The 21,406-nt window shown below is 39.4% G+C and overlaps 2 protein-coding genes across 2 annotated transcripts; both read left to right on the top strand.

Moving 5' to 3' along the window:
- The first annotated feature begins 3,095 nt into the window (after window positions 1-3,095).
- On the top strand, window positions 3,096-4,109 carry TAAR5 (trace amine associated receptor 5). Its single transcript, XM_040239241.1, has one exon. It carries the CDS (start codon window positions 3,096-3,098, stop codon window positions 4,107-4,109), a length of 1,014 nt encoding a protein of 337 aa, XP_040095175.1.
- Window positions 4,110-11,691: 7,582 nt separating this feature from the next.
- Window positions 11,692-19,777, top strand: LOC120863036 (trace amine-associated receptor 6-like). Its single transcript, XM_040239240.1, has 3 exons — window positions 11,692-12,204; window positions 17,049-17,058; window positions 19,269-19,777. Exons 1-3 carry the CDS (start codon window positions 11,692-11,694, stop codon window positions 19,775-19,777), a joined length of 1,032 nt encoding a protein of 343 aa, XP_040095174.1.
- Window positions 19,778-21,406: the final 1,629 nt, after the last annotated feature.

Raw genomic sequence — 21,406 nt, 5'->3', positions numbered from 1 at the left:
ATGTGCATTGTTTTAGAGGTGAGTTTATTCATATGACGTTAATTGCTGAACCTCCAGTTCGCAAGACAAATGGATTGTGTGTCTTCTTGTGCTTGTCTTTTACGTCTTAGTCCATCACCTTAAAACCAAGCACAAGGCAAGTTTCTGACAGTCAACACTGGGTGTGACCCTGACTTTGCAGAGAAGGCGGAGGTACCTGCCAAATTCCTTTCTTTCTTTTTGGACTTCCCACCTTGTCCTGCGGGCCCTGCTGCTAGATATAATCTATTGTTTCCTTTAGAATTCTGTCATTTTTGTGACATCAGTTTAATTTGCACTGTGGAATGATTTCTCCAAGGCTGCAAAGAGACATTCCATCCTCTGGAGGTTTGGTACCAAGAAACAGAAATAGCAGAGTATGATTGAACACATTATTTTCCTTGATATTATCTCTGTGATATACGACATATGAGTCTAATCATAGGTAGTCTTATCAATGGGGAAACAAAGGGAAGGAGAGGATCAGTGATGACCTAGAAAGTGGCAGAACAAGAATCTAACTTTGCTATGTCCAGGTGAACTGTTTCACATTCTTTGATTTCTTTAACCAGCACAAAATGGAGAGCTTAAAAAGAATACATGATGAATCCAATGTAGGAGTCACAAACCAAGGTGCTTATGATCAATTATTCTCAATTATTTCTCATGCTGGGAGAAAAATACATAATCTTAAAGCAGAAGGGATATATGGAACATACTTAAAGTAAAATTAAGCAAAATAAAATGTAAATCCAGTTTCCTTAAATTTCATCTCTAATTAATTAGCAGGATAAATGATCCTATATTGAGAAGGAGCCTTAAACTACTGAGACTTGTGAACCATGCAAACGAGGTCCCTGGGTACTCCTTCAGTACTAATTTGTTTCACATGCCAAAATAAAGGAGCAGTTTCTATTTGGAGTATAAAATCATTACCTGCTTGTACATCTGCCATCTTTGCTAAAGGAAGTGAATGCTATGCACCTTATGTCACCTGCTAAAAGAACTCCTTTCCATGAAGTGATTCTGACTCTTCTGTAAGTCGCTTAAAAGCTCAGAATACAATTTTATTAGACTTTGTTTAAAATTTCACAGACTAGTGACTAGACTAGATAGATAAAAATGCTTTTTTTATTTGTGACAGTTCCTCCAGGATGTGTGTCTTCAGAAATTGTATAGCACGCAAAACTAAAATAGGGCAATTCTATTCTTTTAATTATTTGTATGCTGAATTCTTTTCCTGAGGAGAGTTGACATGTAATTCAAAAAGCTTACTCTTTGCAGGGAAGGAATGGAGACACAGATGTCAAGAACAGACTTGCAGATGTAGCAGGGGATGGTGAAGATGGAATAAATTGAGAAAATATCATTGACATGTATCCACTATCATAACCAGTGGGAAGTTGCTGTATACCACAGGGAGCCCAGCCTGGTGCTCTGTGATGACCTAGAGGGGCAGGAAGGTGGGAGGTATAAGGGAGGTTCAAGAGGGAGGGAGTTATATTTATGACTGATTTGTGGTGGTGTACAGTAGAAACCAATGCAAAATTGTAAAGTAATTACCCTCCAATTAAAAAATAAATAATAAATTACATGGAATATATTTTAGTCATAAAAAATTCAATCTTGCAATCTGAGACAACACTGATGGACCTTGAGGGCATTATGCTAAGTGAAATAAATCAGACAGAGAAAAATAAATACTGTGTGATCTCACTTATATGTAGAATTAAAAAAAAACAAGCTCATAGATACAGAGAACAGATTGGAAGTTGCCAGACACTGGGACTGAGTGAATGGGTGAAGGGTGTCAAAACATTTAAACATCCATTTATAAAATAATTAAGTCATGGGGATGATGATTGAAATTAATATTACTGTACTGCCTACTTGAAAGTTGCTAAGAGAGTAAATCTTAAAAGTTTTCATCATAAGAAAAATTCTATAACTATGTGCAGTGTCGAATGCTAACTAAACTTAGTGTGAAGATCATTTCATAATATAAATATATATAAATATAGAAACATTATGTTGTTCTTGAAACTAAGTCAAGGTTACATGTCATTATATGTGTGTCAGTCGCTCAATCGTGCCCGACTCTTTGCGACCCCATGGACTGCAGCTCACCAGGCTCCTCTGTCCATGGGATTTTCAGGCAAAGATACTAGAGTGGTTTTTCCAGGGGATCTTCCTGACCCAGGGGGCTCGAACCTTGGGTCCCTTGCAGCACAGGCAGATTCTTTACTGACTGAGCAGGCAGGGAAGTTCCATATGTCTTTATACCTCAATATAAGTAAATAAATCAAAAACAGCTTGATCAGTTGATTTTACTGTCAGTTTATTTAATTCTTAGAAGGAGGGGACAGAAGTTACATCTTCCCAAATAATGATTTATTAACAAGAATTAATTCTTCCCTGGTTCAGACTCAAAAATAATTTTATTTTTCCCCAGTTTTATTTAGATATAATTGACCTACAGTGCTGTATAAGTTGAAGTACTGTATAATTTTAAAATTTCTCCTTGTGAGGAGAACTCTTAGGATTTGCTCTCCCAAGAATTTCCATGTATAACATACAGCAGTGTTAATTACATTTACCATGTTGTATTTTATATCCCAGGTACTTATTCATCTTATAACTGAAAGTTTGTATCTTTTTGACTATTTTCATCCAATTCCCCCTCATCACTTTAATCTCACTTTACATTTGACAGGAGGTACGTTTTCAAAATGCAAGAGACACCTCTCAATAATTTTATACTCCCTACTGTGATATAATTAACTTTTTATTTGAGGAAATAGGTACTTACATCCTTCTTCTCTTTCCTTAAGGATATTGTCTCCAGTAGTTTTAAAAGTGCTTAGTCAGACAAACCAGGGCTAACAGAAGTAACTCTTCTGGGACCTTGAGTCCCATGCTGTATTTGATTTTCAAGGCACAGTTGATTCAAATGTTCCTTTAGTTCTTCCTGCATATCTCACTTTCTGGTTGTTTATCAGATAAATTTTGTTGTTGTTGCTGTTGTTGCTGGGGACAGGCAACTCTTCCCAGAAAGAGAAGAGGAGGAGAAACCATAAATGAGTGTGGTCCTCAACCAAGATGCTGAAGAACGCCCCGAGACTTTCTGCTACCAGGTGAATGGGTCTTGCCCCAGGACAGTTCATCCCCTGGGCATCCAGCTGGCCATCTACCTGTCCTGTGCAGCAGGCGTGCTGATTACAGTCCTAGGAAATTTGTTTGTGGTGTTTGCTGTGTCCTACTTCAAAGCACTTCACACTCCCACCAACTTCTTGCTGCTTTCCCTGGCCCTGGCTGACATGTTTCTGGGTCTGCTGGTCCTGCCCCTCAGTACCATCCGCTCCGTGGAGAGCTGCTGGTTCTTTGGAGACTCTCTCTGCCGCTTGCATACCTACCTGGACACCCTCTTCTGCCTCACCTCCAACTTGCATCTCTGTTTCATTTCCATTGACCGCCACTGTGCTATCTGTGAGCCCCTGCTCTACCCCTCTAAGTTCACGGTCAGGGTGGCCCTCAGGTACATCCTGGCAGGCTGGGGGGTGCCAGCAGCTTACACTGCCTTCTTGCTCTACACAGACGTGGCAGAGAGAGGACTCCACCTGTGGCCGGAAGGGATGCCTTGTGTGGGCAGTTGCCAGCTGCTGTTCAATAAGTTTTGGGGCTGGCTAAACTTCCCTGTGTTCTTTTTCCCCTGCCTCATCATGATCAGCTTATATGTGAAGATCTTTGTGGTTGCAACCAAGCAGGCTAAGCAGATCAACAACTTAAGCAAAAGCCTGGCTGGAGCTGCCAAACATGAAAGAAAAGCTGCCAAGACCCTGGGCATCGCAGTGGGTGTGTACCTCTTGTGCTGGCTTCCCTTCACCATCGACACGATGGTCGACAGCCTCCTTCACTTCATCACGCCACCACTAGTCTTCGACATGTTTATCTGGCTTGCTTACTTCAACTCGGCCTGCAACCCCATCATCTATGTCTTTTCCTACCGGTGGTTCAGGAAGGCGCTGAAACTTCTCCTGAGTCGGGAGATCTTCTCACCACGGACTCCCACAATTGATTTGTACCAAGATTGACTGAATGTAGGCTTGTTGTTTTTCAGCCACTAAGTCATGTCTGACTCTTTGTGACCCCATGAACTGCAGCACCCCAGGCTTCCCTGTCCTCTACTATCTCCCAGAGTTTGCTCAAACTCATGTCCATTGACTTGGTGACACTAACCATCTAGGGACAGGGTTTTGCAAAAAGCACGAGCGGAATGGTGAAGGTGGGCTGTGTGGTGTTAGAAGTTCGTGGGCAGGCTTCCAGGGCAGCATGGTTTGAGCAGTGGGGAAAAAGACAAACTTCTTATTCTGAGAAGAGATACAGCGTTCTTCTTCAATGTTTCTACAGAATGTAGGGAAAGGCGAGAGTGCCATCCTCTAAATGTTTATTGGATATTTCAAAACTTTGTGCAAATATTAATCTCCTTATTTATAACTTCCTTGGAGACAACTAAGATCAAGTGAAGGGAAAGAAACACAGAGGGCAGTTTTCTGAGCTCCTGTCCTGGTCCTGTAACGTGGCAGCACCAGGTCAGGCTATTTTGACAATATCTTACCCCTCCCCTCATCAGTTTCCCCATCAAAAAAAAAAAAAAATCAAGGGGTTGTACTCTTTGCTCTCTAAGATGCCCTTAAGTTCAAATAATTGAGCTTTGTATAACTGAACTTTGGGAAAGATTGTTTGCATCCTAATTTCACGTCACTTTTCATCATCATGGTCAAGTGTTCAGACTGTCTCTTTTTAAAAATGGTCCCTTTAAAAATGCTGTCTCCTTGGAACCGAGTTGCTAAACAGGTTGATGATAAGCCAGGTTTGTTTCAATGTCTGTTTCAATGCTCATTGAGTAAATGTATTATATTCTTGAAGGAATGTTTTCTTTTTTTTCTTTAATAATTGAAAAATGAAAATGTGTGGCATATTTGTAAAGGGATGATGCTCCACATCTCACCATTTTAATATTTTCTCCTTTTAAAAAATCATACAAGTTAGACCTATTTTTCCAGAGACACTGGTATGTGGATTTTCTTCAGAAAAATAAGTTGTTTATGCCACATGCTTGCTCAGAATTGAGTCATTCTTTACAGGAGCTATTGCTAGGAAGGATGTGTCTTTTTTGTACATATTATTTTTGTTTTCTTCTTAAATCTTTCCCTACAGGTCTCTAGTCAGTCTAATTCCATGTTTCTTAGTGACTTTTTCAGATTAATACTTACTGGAAAACTATTGGTAAATTAATTTTAAGTGTCCGGTGTACAGATATATAGATGATATTATAGCTGCAGATACAGACATAGACATAGCAATCAATAAAGAAGTAAAAGTCATATTTTGGCAATGAAGTTAGCTAAAATGGATTTATTTCTTTTAATTTTTGATGGAAGGATAACTCTTATTGATCCCACTCTTTCATAATTAAAAAATACATTTGTTGTAAAAATATTTTCCAATATATTTTTGTTTTTAATTTTATTTTTTAACAACAAAAACATTTTGTATTGTTGTATAGCTGATTATTGTATTAACAATATTAACAATAATGTATTAACAACATTGTATTAACAGGTGAACAGGTGATAGTTTCAGGTGAACAGTGAAGGAACTCAGCCATACATATACGTGTATCCATTCTCCCCGAAATCCTCTTCTCATCCAGGCTGGCAAATAACATTGAGCAGAGTTCCATGTGCTATACAATAGGTTTTTGTCAGTTAACCATTTAAACTATAGCAGTGTTCATGTACAAACTGCTATATTCAATGTATTTTTTAACACTAAATACTTCTTTGAAAGTAGTTATTCTTTCTTTTGCATTAACTCAAGCATTATGAGATAAATTACAATTGAGTTACAACTCAAATTATCTTAGTACTACAGTTTTGAAACATTAAGGAGCTTGGAACACTGTGTCTTAGATGTAGCAATAAATATAATTTGCAAAGTATGTCAGTCATTACTTTTAAAAACACTTTCCACTTCCCTTCTTAGAATACATCCATACCCATTCCCAGTCCATTAGGTATGGTGCTGTCTGTCCTGAAAGTAAGACTACTTAGCAGCTTCACAAGCTGGAACTCTGCAAGTCAATCACATCCACACAGCAGGAAATGATTCTGCTTTTGTATGAAACTGACCATTATTTTTCCCCTAAACATCTCTCAATTTAATTACATTGTTTTCTTACAATTTAATCAAACCAGGTTATAGCTCATCCCAGCAGGTAGCATCTGAGAATATAGAAAACACATGAATGTATATGTGCTTAGTCGCTTCAGTCACGTCTATTTGCAACCTCATGGACTGTAGCTTGACAGGCTCCTCTATCCATGGAATTCTCCAGGCAAGAATACTGGAGTTGGTTGCTGGGCCCTCCTCCAGGGAATCTTCCCAACCCAGGGATCGAACCCAGGTCTCCCTCATTGCAGTCAGATTCTTTACTGCTGAGGCACCTGGGAAGCCCATGAATGTATATGTGTATGAGTATAAACATGAAACTATATATGTTTTACATATGATCAAAGGTTTTGAGCAGGGCAATTTCCATAGCAAGGTCCCCTTTGTATTGCTTCTGAATAGCTCTGTTCTGTAAAGTTAGTTCTGCAGAAGGCATTGGGAACCAAAAGGTCACACAAACAGTGGCCTACAAAGTGTGTGAAAGAAGCTGGTCCTTCCCCCACACAGACCTTTACAGTTTGCATGGATTTACTCTGCAACTCTGGTAGCTGCAAATTTGGAATTATAGGGAAAGGTGTTGAGAATCAAAGGAAAGGAATACATCATCCTCAGTCTTGGCCCTTGGCACCTCTCACAGGATGGCACTGAGGCTTTGTCTTCTCTACTTCCACCTCTATTTCATGCTTCTTTCTCACTGCAGTCTCCCCTGCTCCCTAATCCCTGGGAAGTAGCAAATGTCCCAGGTCCACTGATGTTGGGCTTGGCCATACATGTTCTGATCATTAAAATATGGGCTAATGTGGCATTCAGTTCAGTCGCTCAGTCATGTCTGCCTATTTGCAACCCCATGGAGTGCAGCACACCAGTTTTCCCTGTTTGTCACCAACTCCCAGAGCTTAGTCAAACTCATGTCCATAGAGTCGGTGATACCATCCAACCATCTCATCCTCTGTCATCCCCTTCTCCTGCCTTCAATCTTTCCCAACATCAGGGTCTTTTCAAATGAATCAGTTCTTCACATCAGGTGGCCAAAGCATTGGAGTTTCAGCTTCAGCATCAATCCTTCCAATGAATATTCAGGACTGATTTCCTTTCGGATGGACTGATTGGGTTCAAATTCTGATATATACACTTAAGAACATGAGAAAACAAGGTAAATAAAAGAACAAAAAAAAGCAGTACCAACTGAGAACAGTACCAATTAGCTGAGACAGTGATTTTTCTGAGGAAGTCATTTTAAAGCTGAGGCCTAAAGAATGAGAAAGAACCTGTGAAAATCTGAGCAAAGAATGATGCAGGCAGATGAGAGTCTGTGCTAAGGCCTTGAGGCATCCATTTGGGGTAATGAGGGCATAGGAGTAGAAGCTCAGAGCATGGAGGCTCAGAACATAGAATCTGGAGCCAAATGGCTTAGATGCAAATGCCCAAGGTCATCATTAACTAGAAGTGTAACCTTAGGCAAGTTATTAGCTTCTCAGTTTATCAGTTTTTTCATTTATAAAATAATGATAATAATACTTCTGACTTCATTTATTTTTTTGGAACATAACCATTTTATGACTTAATACATGTAAACCAAACCACTTATATATACTGTTTGCTGCTTGCTACCATTATAAGGATGGTTGCATTAAAGTAACATGTCTTGCACATCTTAATCTATTCTCTGTGAGTCAGAGAAGATACTTGTGGGTGTGTCTGGAATATCCATCATGTTTTAGGATGCACACATCAGGATGCCTACTGATTAAAAGTTGTAAGCCAAGGGCTGTGACTCAAATTCTAAGAAAACTGGTGTGAAGATAGATGTACAGTAGGCTTTCTGAAGTTATATTCAGTTCAGAAATTACAAGTGACTGTGATGAGAGAATTTGAAAAAGAACTTCGGAATATTCCCAAATTTCTGGACATACACAGGGTAATTAGCAAGAAACTAGGAGAGAAGGAGAGATGGAAGAAGGAAGATAAAAAAACAGAAAACTGACCGAGTACTCTGACATAACTAAAATCTTGGAGTCCTGGCTAAAGATACTAAAAAGGAAGGGGTTTCAAAAGGAGAACTGCCCCCCTGATAAGTCTATACTTTCTAAAAAGTGGAATATTTTCCCACAGATAGGGGGAAAACTGATTATGGAACATTAGCTCTGAAATCTAAAAAAGCCAGAGCAGCATACTACGTCATGAGCCACACGTGGATGGTCTGAAGCAGACCATCAGAGAGGGTCACCAGTTTCACAGATCTGGGGTGGATTATTGTTATTCAAGCTTAGGGTAATGTGGACTTCTTTTTTCCCATTATGAGAAATGTCCATCTCTTACCAGATGGAATATACAAAGACAATCCCAATATGCTCCCATGGAAACCAGGTCATTTGCTTAGCATCCTGGAATGCTGATGCAATTATGCGAGGAAAAGAGCAAGGGAAAAAATGAGTGTTATTGTTGCATTTAATCAAATAATCACAAAATTCTAACTTGATAATGTGGTGAATTATATTAACTGATTAGATGGGGAAACAGTGGAAACAGTGTCAGTGTTTATTTTGGGGGGCTCCAAAATCACTGCAGATGGTGATTGCAGCCATAAAATTAAAAGACACTTACTCCTTGGAAGGAAAGTTATGACCAACCTAGATAGCATATTATAAAGCAGAGACATTACTTTGTCAACAAAGGTCCGTCTAGTCAAGGCTATGATTTTTCCAGTGGTCAGGTATGGATGTGAGATTTGGACTGTGAAGAAAGCTGAGCCCCAAAGGATTGATGCTTTTGAACTGTGGTGTTGGAGACAACTCTTGCGAGTCCCTTGGACTGCAAGGAGATCCAACCAGTCCATTCTGAAGGAGATCAGTCCTGGGTGTTCTTTGGAAGGACTGATGTTGAAGCTGAAACTCCAGTACTTTGGCCACCTCATACGAAGAGTTGACTCACTGGAAAAGACCCTGATGCTGGGAGGGATTGGGGACAGGAGGAGAAGGGGATGACAGAAGATGAGATGGCTGGATGGCATCGCTGACTCGATGCACATGAGTTTGGGTAAACTCCGGGAGTTGGTGATGGACAGGGAAGCCTGGCATGCTGCAATTCAAGGGGTCGCAAAGAGTCGGACACGACTGAGCAACTGAACTGAACTGAACTGAATGTTAAAGCAATTTCCATTCTTGGCATTGATTGAATCAAATGTATCATCTTTTTATATGTTGATATGTTTGGTTTACAAACATTCTGTTTAGAATATTTGCATCTTTGTATATGAGTGAGATACCCTCTCATTTTCATTTTTCATGTGATCCCTGTTGTGAGGTCTTTCTACATCACACAATGCATTTTAACTGGAGATTATTAAATATAAGTTTCTTCTCTCTGTTCACACCTTGCACTACAGGGACTCCACTGTAGATATTTTGATATAGGCTTTGGGTGCTTCATTGACTATACCAAAGCCTTTGACTGTGTGGATCACAATAAACTGTGGAAAATTCTCAAAGAGATGGGAATACCAAACCACCTGACCTGCCTCTTGAGAAACCTATATGCAGGTCAGGAAGCAACAGTTAGAACTGGACATGGAACAACAGACTGGTTCCAAATAGGAAAAGGAGTACGTCAAGGCTGTATATTGTCACCCTGCTTATTTAACTTATATGTAGAGTGAAGTGAAGTGAAGTTGCTCAGTCATGTCTGACTCTTTGCTACCCCATAGACTGCAGCCTGCCAGGCTCCTCTGTCCATGGGATTTTCCAGGCAATAGTACTGGAGTGGATTGCCATTTCCTTATCATGAGAAATGCTGGGCTGGAAGAAGCACAGCTGGAATCAAGATTGCTGGGAGAAATATCAATAACCTCAGATATGCAGATAACACCACCCATATGGCAGAAAGTAAAGAGGAATTAAGAAGCCTCTTGATGAAAGTGAAAGAGGAGAGTGAAAAAGTTGGCTGAAAGCTCAACATTCAGAAAACGAAGATCATGGCATCTGGTCCCATCACTTCATGGGAAATAGATGGGGTAACAGTGGAAACAGTGTCAGACTTTAATTTTTTGGGCTCCAAAATCACTGCAGATGGTGACTGCAGCCATGAAATTAAAAGACACTTACTCTGGAAGGAAAATTATGACCAACCTAGATAGCATATTAAAAAGCAGAGACATTACTTTGTCAACAAAGGTCCATCTAGTCAAGGCTATGGTTTTTCCAGTGGTCATGTATGGATGTGAGAGTTGGACTGTGAGGAAAGCTGAGCGCTTAAAAATTGATGCTTTTGAACTGTGGTGTAGGAGAAGACTCTTGAGAGTCCCTTGGACTGCAAGGAGATCCAACCAGTCCATCCTAAAGGAGATCAGTTCTGGGTGTTCATTGGAAGGACTGATGCTGAAGCTGAAGCTCCAATACTTTGGCCACCTCATACGAAGAGTTGACTCATTGGAAAAGACTCTGATGCTGGGAGGGTTTGGGGGCAGGAGGAGAAGGGGACAACAGAAGATGAGATGGCTGGATGGCATCACCAACTCAATGGACATGAGTTTGAGTGAACTCCGGGAGTTTGTGATGGACAGGGAGACCTGGCGTGCTGCAATTCATGGGGTCTCAAAGAGTCAAACACAACTGAGTGACTGAACTGAACTGAACTTAGGTGATTCCTGGGGGTTTTGTCATTAACTCCTCAGATATTCTTGAGGGGGTGGGGGTAGTAAAGGTAATTAATAATAACAAATCACATATATCTTCACTAACTTTGATCATGAGGAATAAATACAATATCCAGTCCAGGTAAAAAATTTTTTTCATAAATTACAAGGCAAGAAATTTATTGTGGTGAAAGCAAACTTGCCACAGATTTGCTTAAATTCTTACTGGATATGGAAAGTTGTTTTCAACTATATTCTAAAGAATAAAAATAAAATAGTAATTATTAATAGTAGTATTTATTGCAGAGAAGGCTATGGCACCCCACTCCAGTACTCTTGCCTGGAAAATCCCATGGATGGAGGAGCCTGGTGGGCTGCAGTCCATGATGGGGTCGCTAAGAGTCGGACATGATTGAGCGACTTTGCTTTCACTTTGTACTTTCATGCATTGGAGAAGGAAATGGCAACCCACTCCGGTGTTCTTGCCTAGAGAATCCCAGTGACGGGGGAGCCTGGTGGGCTGCCGTCTATGGGGTCGCATAGAGTTGGACACGACTGAAGCAACTTAGCAGAAGCAGCAGCAGCAGTATTTATTGAGAACTTAACTTGCATATATTCTTATTTTATATGTTCTGAGCTTAAAATTAAAATAGATATGTGACAGGGCATTATGATAATATCTGATAACTGTAACATGGGTATTTAGTTAAGAGGCTCTGTTCTCTTTTCAGAAGATAGAAAACTGCTCTATTTTATGTAATTGAAAAGGGCAGAACATCTCCAGGTGTTCACATGCTATTAACAGCAGCATCATGAATAGCAGTTCATCCACCCGTGCAGCTGTGCAGCTCTGCTATAAGCACCTGAACGGATCCTGTGTGAAAACCCCCTACTCACCCGCATCCCGGGTGATTCTCTACATGGTGTTTGGCTTTGGGGCTGTCCTGGCTGTGTTTGGAAACCTCCTGGTGATGACTGCCATCCTTCATTTCAAGCAACTGCACTCACCAACAAGTTTTCTCATCGCCTCTCTGGCCTGCGCGGACTTTCTGGTGGGAGTGACCGTGATGCCCTTCAGCATGGTCAGGTCCGTGGAGAGCTGCTGGTACTTTGCAGCCAGATTTTGTGCTCTTCACAGTTCCTATGATGTGGCATTTTGTTACTCTTCTCTCTTCCACTTGTCCTTCATCTTCATCGACAGGTACATTGCTGTTACTGACCCCCTGGTCTATCCCACCAAGTTTACAGTGTCTGTGTCAGGGGTATGCCTCAGCATCTCCTGGATTCTGCCCCTTGTGTACAGCGGAGCTGTGTTCTTCACAGGTGTTCACTAGAACGGGATAAAGGAATCAGTAAGTGCTCTCAGCTGCACTGGAAGTTGTCAGCTTGTTATAAATCAATTTTGGATTTTGATAGACTTTCTAGTATTTTTTGTACCTACTTTTGTTGTGATAATTCTGTATAGTAATATTTCTTGTGGCTAGAAAACAAGCTGTAAAGATTAAACATATTCCTAGCAAAGTAGAAGGATTATCAGGCATATACAAAACCAGAGTGACTAAGAGAGAGAGAACAGCTGCTAAAACTCTAAGTATAGCATTTTTGGTGATAGCATTTTTGATCTCATAGTTACCGTACATGATTGATTCATTTATTGATTTTTTGGGGGTGGGGGTTTATAACGCCTTCCCTGGTGGCTCAGATGGTAAAGCGTCTACCTACAATGCAGGAGACTCGGGTTCAATCCCTGGGTCGGGAAGATCTGGAGAAGGAAATGGCAACCCACTCCATTATTCTTGCCTGGAAAATCCCTTGGACAGAGAAGCTTGGTAGGCTACTGTCCATGGGGTTGCAAAGAGTCAGACTCGACTGAGTGCCTTCACTCAGTTCATATGTTTATGAGCTATTTTGCTGGTTTGTTTATTATAATTCTGCTCTAAATCCTTTGATTTATGTTTTATTTTACTCTTGATTTAGGAAAGCAATAAAAGTGTTAACAGACAGCTCATCAACCATAAACTTATTTTCTAAAGAGAGCTAATTTTCAAACTGAGGAATTTAATAATTTATTTGGAATTTCTCTGTAACTGTGGCATGCAATACATTGCATAAAAGTGTTCCATTCAGCTGGGGAGGAGAAACGATACCTCAATTTCAGCAGCATCATCTTCATGCTCTTACTTTTTTGATGAGTGAACGTATGAGAAATATATTCAACATAGTCAATAAAAATGTTTGACACAAGTTGATATTTTCTAGTTTCCTCAAATCTGCATGCTTCCTTACTTTGTTGTTAATGATTTTCCTTTCTGGGCCTCTCTTTCAGGCTGACCTTTCCTTCACTTTCAAAAGTTTCTTAGTTCTATGTCCCATGAAATTCTTGTATTCCTTGTCTTTTTTTCTGAACTCTGTTAACTTTGTTCTCATTTTCAGAGGCTTTTATCTTGGAGAAAGGTCTATTTGGTCCTTGAGTCAAGTCAGGGACCTTAAGAGGTCCCTGAGTCATATACATCAGCCATTTGGACTCAGGGCTGGACTTATATAATTTGGGGATTTCTGTAAACGTGGGAATAGCCATGAACAGGTGGTTCTATTTCCACAACAGTAATTGTCTTTTTATGATGATTTTTTCTCATCCCATCAAGTGTGTTATTTTACCTTCCAGTTATGACAGGACAATTTTTTTCTATAAACACTATCCAAAGTTTGTCCACTGTTTTCTTTTTAACTTTTTTAAATATTGGAATACAGCCAATGTATTAACAACATTGTATTAACAGTGTTGTGACGGTTCCAGGTTCACAGCAAAGTGACTTAGTCATACATATACATGTATTCGTTCACCCCTGAAGTTCCCTCCCATCCAGTCTGTCATATAACATTGAGCAGAGTTCCCTGCACTATACAGTATGTTCTTATTGGTTATCCATTTAAAATAGAGCAATGTGTACGTGTCAATCTCAAAAGATGTTTGCTTCTTTTAATTTAATGAAAATAAATTTTGTGTGTATATTCCTAGTATATATTTTTCCTACCTAATGAAAATAGACTGTAACAGTGTTGGTATATTTTAGGATTTTTGTTGTTTAGTCTCTAAGTCGTGTCCAACTCTTTTGCAACCCCATAGACTGTAGCCTGACTGACTCCTCTATCAGTGGAATTTTCCAGGCAAACATACTGGAGCAGATTGCCATTTCCTTCTCTAGGGGACCTTGCTGAACCAGGGATCAAACGCACGCCCCCTCCTTGGCAGGTAGATTCTTTATCACTGAGCCACCTGGGAAGTCCAATATTTTGGGGACTACATCTTGTGATTAAAACATCTCAGGAATTATTATATCTTTCTGTATTAAAGTAGTTTAATATTGTTTTGCAGCATGTCTTTAAAGCTTCCAAGGTGGATCAGTGGTAAAGAATCCACCTGCCAAAGCAGGAGATTCAAGAGACGTGACTTTCATCCTTGGGTTGGGAAGATCCCCCACAGAAGGAAATGACAACCCCCTCCAGTATTCTTGTCTGGAAAATCCTATGGACAGAGGAGCCTGGCAGGCCTTGGTCCATGAGACTGCAAATAACTGGACATGGACTGAGCAGAGCATGTCTTTACGATTCTTCAACTCTTCCCTCACTAAAGATTATGTGCCGCCTGGTGGGCCTTTATTAATACATTAAGCCTGATCCTGCTTTACTCAACTTCCACACTGATATCACACACTTGAGATCCATTCTCATACATATTCCTTGGGTTTCTGTCCATATAGATGGGCAGAATCCTACACGCTTCAGTTTGGAGGTGCATGTCTTCATGAGTCTCGCTTTGTACCATTCCCTTTGGGTCCTGCTAGGACGGGTCCTGATGATAGGTGAGGAGATGAGGACAGGTGTGAGGGGACGCCCCAAGGAGGGTCCAGGTGCGTTCTTACAGCAACTACCTCGGAGGAGGACATTGCAGCTCCTTCAGAGAAAGGAAGGCTGAATGGTCAGGCAGAGGGGGAAGGGCTGCTGCTTCTGCCAGAGAAGACTTGGCAGAATTAGAGGTTGGAGGTGACCAGTTTCACTAGGACCTGCCTTTATGTCACCATCCTAGTTTCAAGAATCCCTTTCCTAATCAATGCCAGACTTTTAGTGAAAGAGGCTCTAGAAATTTGAGAATTCTGTTTGCCTTGTAATTCAGGGCCCTACAGATTTCAGCTTGGAGTTTGGTTTTCAGAAACTCAGCTCTGTGACTCTAGGGTATTAAGAGTTCTTTCAGAGCTTTTATCAAAGCTTTCGAGTCTCTTATATGACCGTTACGCTGGCACTTTAAAGCCTATAAGCTAATACCCTCCCCCACCCCCAAGTTCTTCAGAGCAGTTAAACTAATCAACACAAGATACTGCTTATTATTACCAAGATGTTTAATGCAGCAAGAACCTTTGGCCACCCAGAGCTCTTTCTTCTGTAGGCACTTGATTACAGGTGTCTACAGGTACTGAAGTGAAGTCAAGTGAAGTGAAGTCGCTCAGTCGTGTCCGACTCTTTGCGACCCCATGAATCACAGTACGCCAGGCCTCCCTGTCCATCACCAACTCCCAGAGTTCACTCAGACACGTCCATCGAGTCCGTGATGCCATCCAGCCATCTCATCCTGGGTCGTCCCCTTCTCCTCCTGCCCCCAATCCCTCCCAGCATCAGAGCCTTTTCCAATGAGTCAACTCTTTGCATGAGGTGTCCAAAGTACTGGAGCTTCAGCTTTAGCATCATTATAGCAATTTAAAATTTAGATGCTTTGCAGCTATTTGCAAAGCATCTAAATTCATAAATCATTGTTGTGGTTGTTGTTGTTCAGTCACTAAGTCTCGTCCAACTCTTTGCAACCCCATGGACTACAGCACACCAGGCTTCCCTGTCCTTCACCATCTCCTGGAGTTTGCTCAAGCCCATGACCCATGGAGTCAGTGATGCCATCCAACCATATCATCCTCTGTTACCCCCTCTCATCCTGCCCTCAATCTTTTCCAGCATTAGGGTCTTTTCCAATGAGTCGGAAAAACCATACATGATGTAATTAAATGGGAAAATGAGAAAATTTACTATCCTGATCAAATATTCCAGTGCCTCTCTTCATAACTGTTTTAAAGACTCAATTTTATAACAATGAACACTGCTGGGTTTTGTTTTATTTTGTTTTTTGTTTTGCTTTTTTGACAAGGTAGTTTTAAAAGTTTTATAAAAATAAAGACATAAGATGGCCAAAACAATTTTGGAAAAGACAAAAAAGTAAAAGGTTTACACAACTTGGCTTTAAGACTTAAGGTAAAGTTTCAGTCAAGACAAAAGGGTATTGACCTAAATATAGAAATAGAGATCAACAGAATAGAAGAGAATCCAGAAATAAATCCACACACATATGGTTGATTGATTTTTGACATGAACAAACATCATTCACTGGAGAAAGACAGTCATTTCAAGAAATTCTGCTGGAATTACTGAATATCCTTATACTACTACTCATTCTCCTAATAAATCTCAGACCCCTTCTCATAACATATTTAAAATTAATATGATGTGAGTCATAAAACACTAGCAGTAAAATTATAAAGATTCTAGAAGAAGCATAGAAGAAAATAGTTGTGACTGCATTAGACAATTTTCTTAGGCAAGAAAACAAAAACAATAGCCTTTAAAAAAAATAGTAAGTTGGACTTCATTAAAAATAAAACCTTTTATTCTTTAAAAGACACTCTCACGAAACTATTCAGGAAACTAAAGTCAAATATTCAGTCATATTCAGAAGATATATGCCAAAAGAACTCATACCCAGTAAACTCAATACTAATAAATTTTAGAACTCAAGCAAAAATGGGCAAAGTTTTTAACGGACATGTCACCAAAAGTGGATACATTAATGGCCAATAATAACATGAACAGGTTCTCAATACCACCATTCATTAAATTAAAAACATGAGATGTGACTATACACCATCTAGAATGGTTAAATTTAAAAACATGTCAATAGCAAATGTTGAAGGAGACTTGAAGCATTTAGAACAATCGTAAACTGCTGGTGGGAGTATAAAATGCTATAGTTACTTTAGAAGATAGTTTGTATTTTCTTGTACAGTTAAACATATATTTTCCATTAGGGCCAGCAATTTACCCAAAATGAAACACATGTCTATGCAGACAGTTATATATGAGTGTTCTTAGCAACACCTAGTAACACCCCTAATGTGAACAAGAGTCCAAATGAATATCAAAATATATATGAATATAATAATTGTGGTATGTTCCTACAATAGATCGCTCCTTAGCAAATAATTGGAAATGCATTCCTAACATACCAAATAAATGGATGAATATTGCACAGACACTGAACTGAGGTGTTGGAAACAGTCTGTTCTATACCTTGATTGCAGGGGTAGTTACATGAGTGGATACAGTTACCATAATTCCACAACCTGTTCACTTTAAAAGTGTGAAAATTTCAAATATAAACTACACCTCCGATTTAGAAAGCTGATTTTGTAAAATGACCAGAAGTCACTCATCAGAAAAAAATTTTTTCAAGTCTAAGTTGAGTTCTGTTCTAGAGCTCTAAGAGAAGAATTTGTCAATGGTTAAATTCATAGTATAATATAGGAATATTCACATTCCAAAAATACATTTTTCATATTATTTCTTTAATATATTCCCAACAGTTCCCATTTAGAAACAACAAAATTCCTTCCTCTCCAAAATAAAAACCTTAGCAGGAAGTGCTTTTAAGGTGTACTTACTCTTCCTTCATGTATTTCTGTGAGGAAACATTTTGGATTCTCCACGTTCAGTTTTCCAAATCAGAATTATTAAAACTAAACCTGAAACAGTCTAGATTTTAATATAATTCTGTATTTAATCTCTTTACCCAAACTAGAACTGTAAGAGCTTAAGAACTTCTTTGAAAGACTTCTAGTGACAAATGGGAATCAACAACCAGTGGTCCTTACAAAATGAAAATTGAGTCACCCATAATTAGTAAGAATAAACAATACGGCTTTCAAACCTTGAGCAAGTTTTTAAGGAGACTATTCCCATTTCTATTTCATGAAAAGGTCAAATGTCATCAGAAAATTAGTAGGACATAAAATTATTTTTAGCATAAACACAATCATGATTTAAAATTTCCTTTCTTTCTACACCTTCCACTATGGGGATACAATCTTAAGTGTTTTGGGTATTGGAATCATTTGGCTCCTCTCCTGAGGGGATAGAGTGTTTGGGGCATTAGCCTTGCTCTGATAAATTAGGAAAAGGGTCCTATAAAATGTAGCATTTGAACAAGCATCATATAACAGCTTCTTGAAGACCAGCACTTCTCAGACATGAAGTACCAGGTAATGCAAAGGAATACATTTTTTTTAATTTAAATAATTTAATGATTTAAGTTAACTGTTAATGCATTTGTAAGTGAATTATTTTACAAGATATGAATCACTTTCTAAACATGAAAGTAAGGATTTGGGGACTTCCCTAGTGGTCCAGTGGTTAAAAATCTGCCTTGCAAGGGAGGCAATACAGGTTTGATCCCTGGTGGGAGGACTAAGATCCCACATGCTGCAGGGCAACTAAACCCACACACTGCAAGTACTGAGTTCACAAGCCACAACTAGAGAGTCCATGCCATGCAACAAAAGATTCCACATGGTGCAACTAAGATGCAATACAGCAAATAAATAATTTTTAAAAAAGAAAATAAAGATTGGCACTTACAAAGAAATGGAGACAGAATATGCTGGCAATTACTAACATATTGTATTTATCTTTTTTTTCCAAGGACTTTGAAAACTAGAATGACATTCTGGCTCACAGAGGGCGACAGGTTTCCAGGTATCAAATCAGAGAATCATGAGCAGTGCTTCTCCTGCTGCTGCAGCTGTGCAGCTCTGCTACGAGCACCTGAACGGATCCTGTGCGAAAACCCCCTACTCACCAGCTCTCCGCCTCATCCTGTACACAGTGTTCAGCTTTGGAGCTGTGCTGGCTGTATTTGGAAACCTCTTGGTAATGATTTCCATTCTCCACTTCAAGCAGCTGCATTCTCCAGCCAATTTCTTGATCACCTCCCTGGCCTGTGCTGACTTCTTGGTGGGAGTGACTGTGATGCCCTTCAGCACAGTGAGGTCTGTGGAGAGCTGCTGGTATTTTGGGGAGAGTTACTGTCAACTCCACTCTTGTTTTAATGGGTCATTCTGTTATGCTTCCATCTACCACTTGTGCTTTATCTCTCTGGACAGGTACATTGCTGTCACTGACCCCCTGGTCTATCCAACCAGGTTCACGGTATCTGTTTCTGGCATGTGTATTGTCTTCTCCTGGCTCTTTCCCATTATTTATACTTTTTCCTTTCTTGGCACGGGAGCGAATGCAGCTGGACTGGAGGATCTAGTAAGTGCTCTCACCTGTGTGGGAGGCTGTCAAATTGCAGTGAATCAAAATTGGGTAGTGTTGAATTTTCTATTATTTTTCATCCCCACCCTTGTGATGATAGTTCTTTACTCCAAGATTTTCCTCATTGCTAAACAGCAAGCTAGAAAAATTGAGAATCTGAGCATTAAGACTGGGCGATGCTCAGAGAGCTTCCAAGACAGAGTGGCCAAGAGGGAGAGAAAAGCAGCAAGAACCCTGGGCGTTGCAGTGCTGGCGTTTCTGATCTCCTGGCTGCCTTACTTCCTGGATTCCATAATTGATGCCTTCCTAGGTTTCATCACTCCCACATATATTTATGAAATATTGGTTTGGATTGCTTATTATAACTCAGCTATGAACCCCTTGATTTATGCTTTCTTTTATCCTTGGTTTCAAAAAGCCATCAAACTCATTGTCACTGGCAAAATCTTGAGAGAGAATTCCTCAACAATAAATTTGTTTTCTGAGTAGGTTCTGGTCTTAGTTTGGGAAAACTGAAAATAGACTTACATTGGACAGATAATGAGCAGAAAAAAGTAGATTGTAAAAGTCCAATTTTTGTAATGCAAAATAACTAAATTATAGTTCAACCCTGACCCAAATGCTTAAATTCAAGTTCATAATTCTTTGGTGAATATAACATCAAAACCTATTTGTAATGGGGACAGCACAGCTTTGGAGCCAGAAATGCCTGGATGGCAATACCCATCCTGCTGTTGAACACTTGGATGATCTTATGTGATCTTGGGTGGCTTGGCTCTTTCTGAAATTCATGGTATTTCTCTGGTTAATAACCTCTCCCTTGTAGTAGTCATGACCAAATTTAAGAGAATACAAGTGAAGGACCTTTATATTTGTTAACATAAATCCTTCTTTCAGTTACCTTATATTAGTTCAATCTCTGCCTAAATCTTCTGTTTCTTCCTTTGTATTATTTTTCTATTAAAATGTAAATACAACCACTTAGTGACGTGGTGCCTCCTTGCTCAGGGAGGGCAAAACAGTGGGTCTGCACTGTTAGGTGTTGAGATTTGTGATTCCCACATTGTGGTTTCAGAGTCAGGTAATATACATCAAGTGATCACTCTGTTAACTATAATACCAACTCAGTTATGTACAATGGGAAAGAAAATTTGCATCATAGCATTTATTTATTCAGTGAGCTTCTTCCTTATTAGTAAGTCTGCTCATGAAAGTATATTAGAGTTTAGAACCAGTTAGCAGATGTTTAAAGAAGGGTTTAAGACTGTCATTCATTATGTTACTTTATTTTCAGATTAATTTATTCCGTATTCATTTAGCTGTGCAGTGTTCTAAAAGTAATTTACAGTGGATTTTGAGGATACACTTGAAAGCATAGCTTAAAAGTGCGCACAAAAGAAGAAAGAAAACTGAAGTGAAGGGCATAAAGTGAAGCCAAGACAGAGGCTGTGAAATGCATTTTCTTATGTCCCACAAACTCAGTTCTAAGACAAAAAGAAAACAAAGAATTAGTTCTGCAATTAACAGTGGATAAATCAAGCCAATTATTTCAGAGGATTATTCTTGATACTAAGACTGGAGGGTTCAATTAGACATCAAGATTTTAAAATCAGATTATGATATCTTTGGGGCAGGAGAGAATATACATCAAAGTATTCTTGCTATATTTTAAAATTTTTCTAGCTTGATGTAAATCAACATTATCTATTAGCACACTATTTCTGACTACCATTACACAAATACTTGGAATTGGTAAACATTTCTAGAAATAGTGTATTATTTCTAATTATACTGTTTCTGGAGAAGGAGATGGCAACCCACTCCAGTATTCTTGCCTAGGAAATGCCATGGACAGAGGACCCTGGCGGGCTCCATGGGGTCACAAAGGGTCGGAAACGACTTAGTGACTGAGCATACTGTTTCCATCTGATTTTACAGATAATGAAAGGCACCCTAGCCTGCATGGTATCAGTTTATACACATTTTTTCAGTTCTAACACAGTATAATGAATTTATTTTGATTCCTGTGGTTTCAATATAGTAATTTTCCTATGTAATCTTGTTTTGCAAGCTACTGATGGAATGCAATTTATGTTTCGCGGCAGGAGAAGAAAATTT

This window comes from Oryx dammah, unplaced genomic scaffold (genome assembly GCF_014754425.2).
Source record: "Oryx dammah isolate SB20612 unplaced genomic scaffold, SCBI_Odam_1.1 HiC_scaffold_4, whole genome shotgun sequence".
NCBI lineage: Eukaryota > Metazoa > Chordata > Mammalia > Artiodactyla > Bovidae > Oryx > Oryx dammah.
The sequence above is the reverse complement of the archived record's forward strand: the minus strand, read 5'-3'. Positions and strand labels throughout refer to the sequence as shown.

Coding starts and splice junctions, on each gene's coding strand:
- TAAR5 (XM_040239241.1), top strand. CDS start 3,096: ATGAGTGTGGTCCTCAACCAAGATGCTGAAGAACGCCCCGAGACTTTC.
- LOC120863036 (XM_040239240.1), top strand. CDS start 11,692: ATGAATAGCAGTTCATCCACCCGTGCAGCTGTGCAGCTCTGCTATAAG.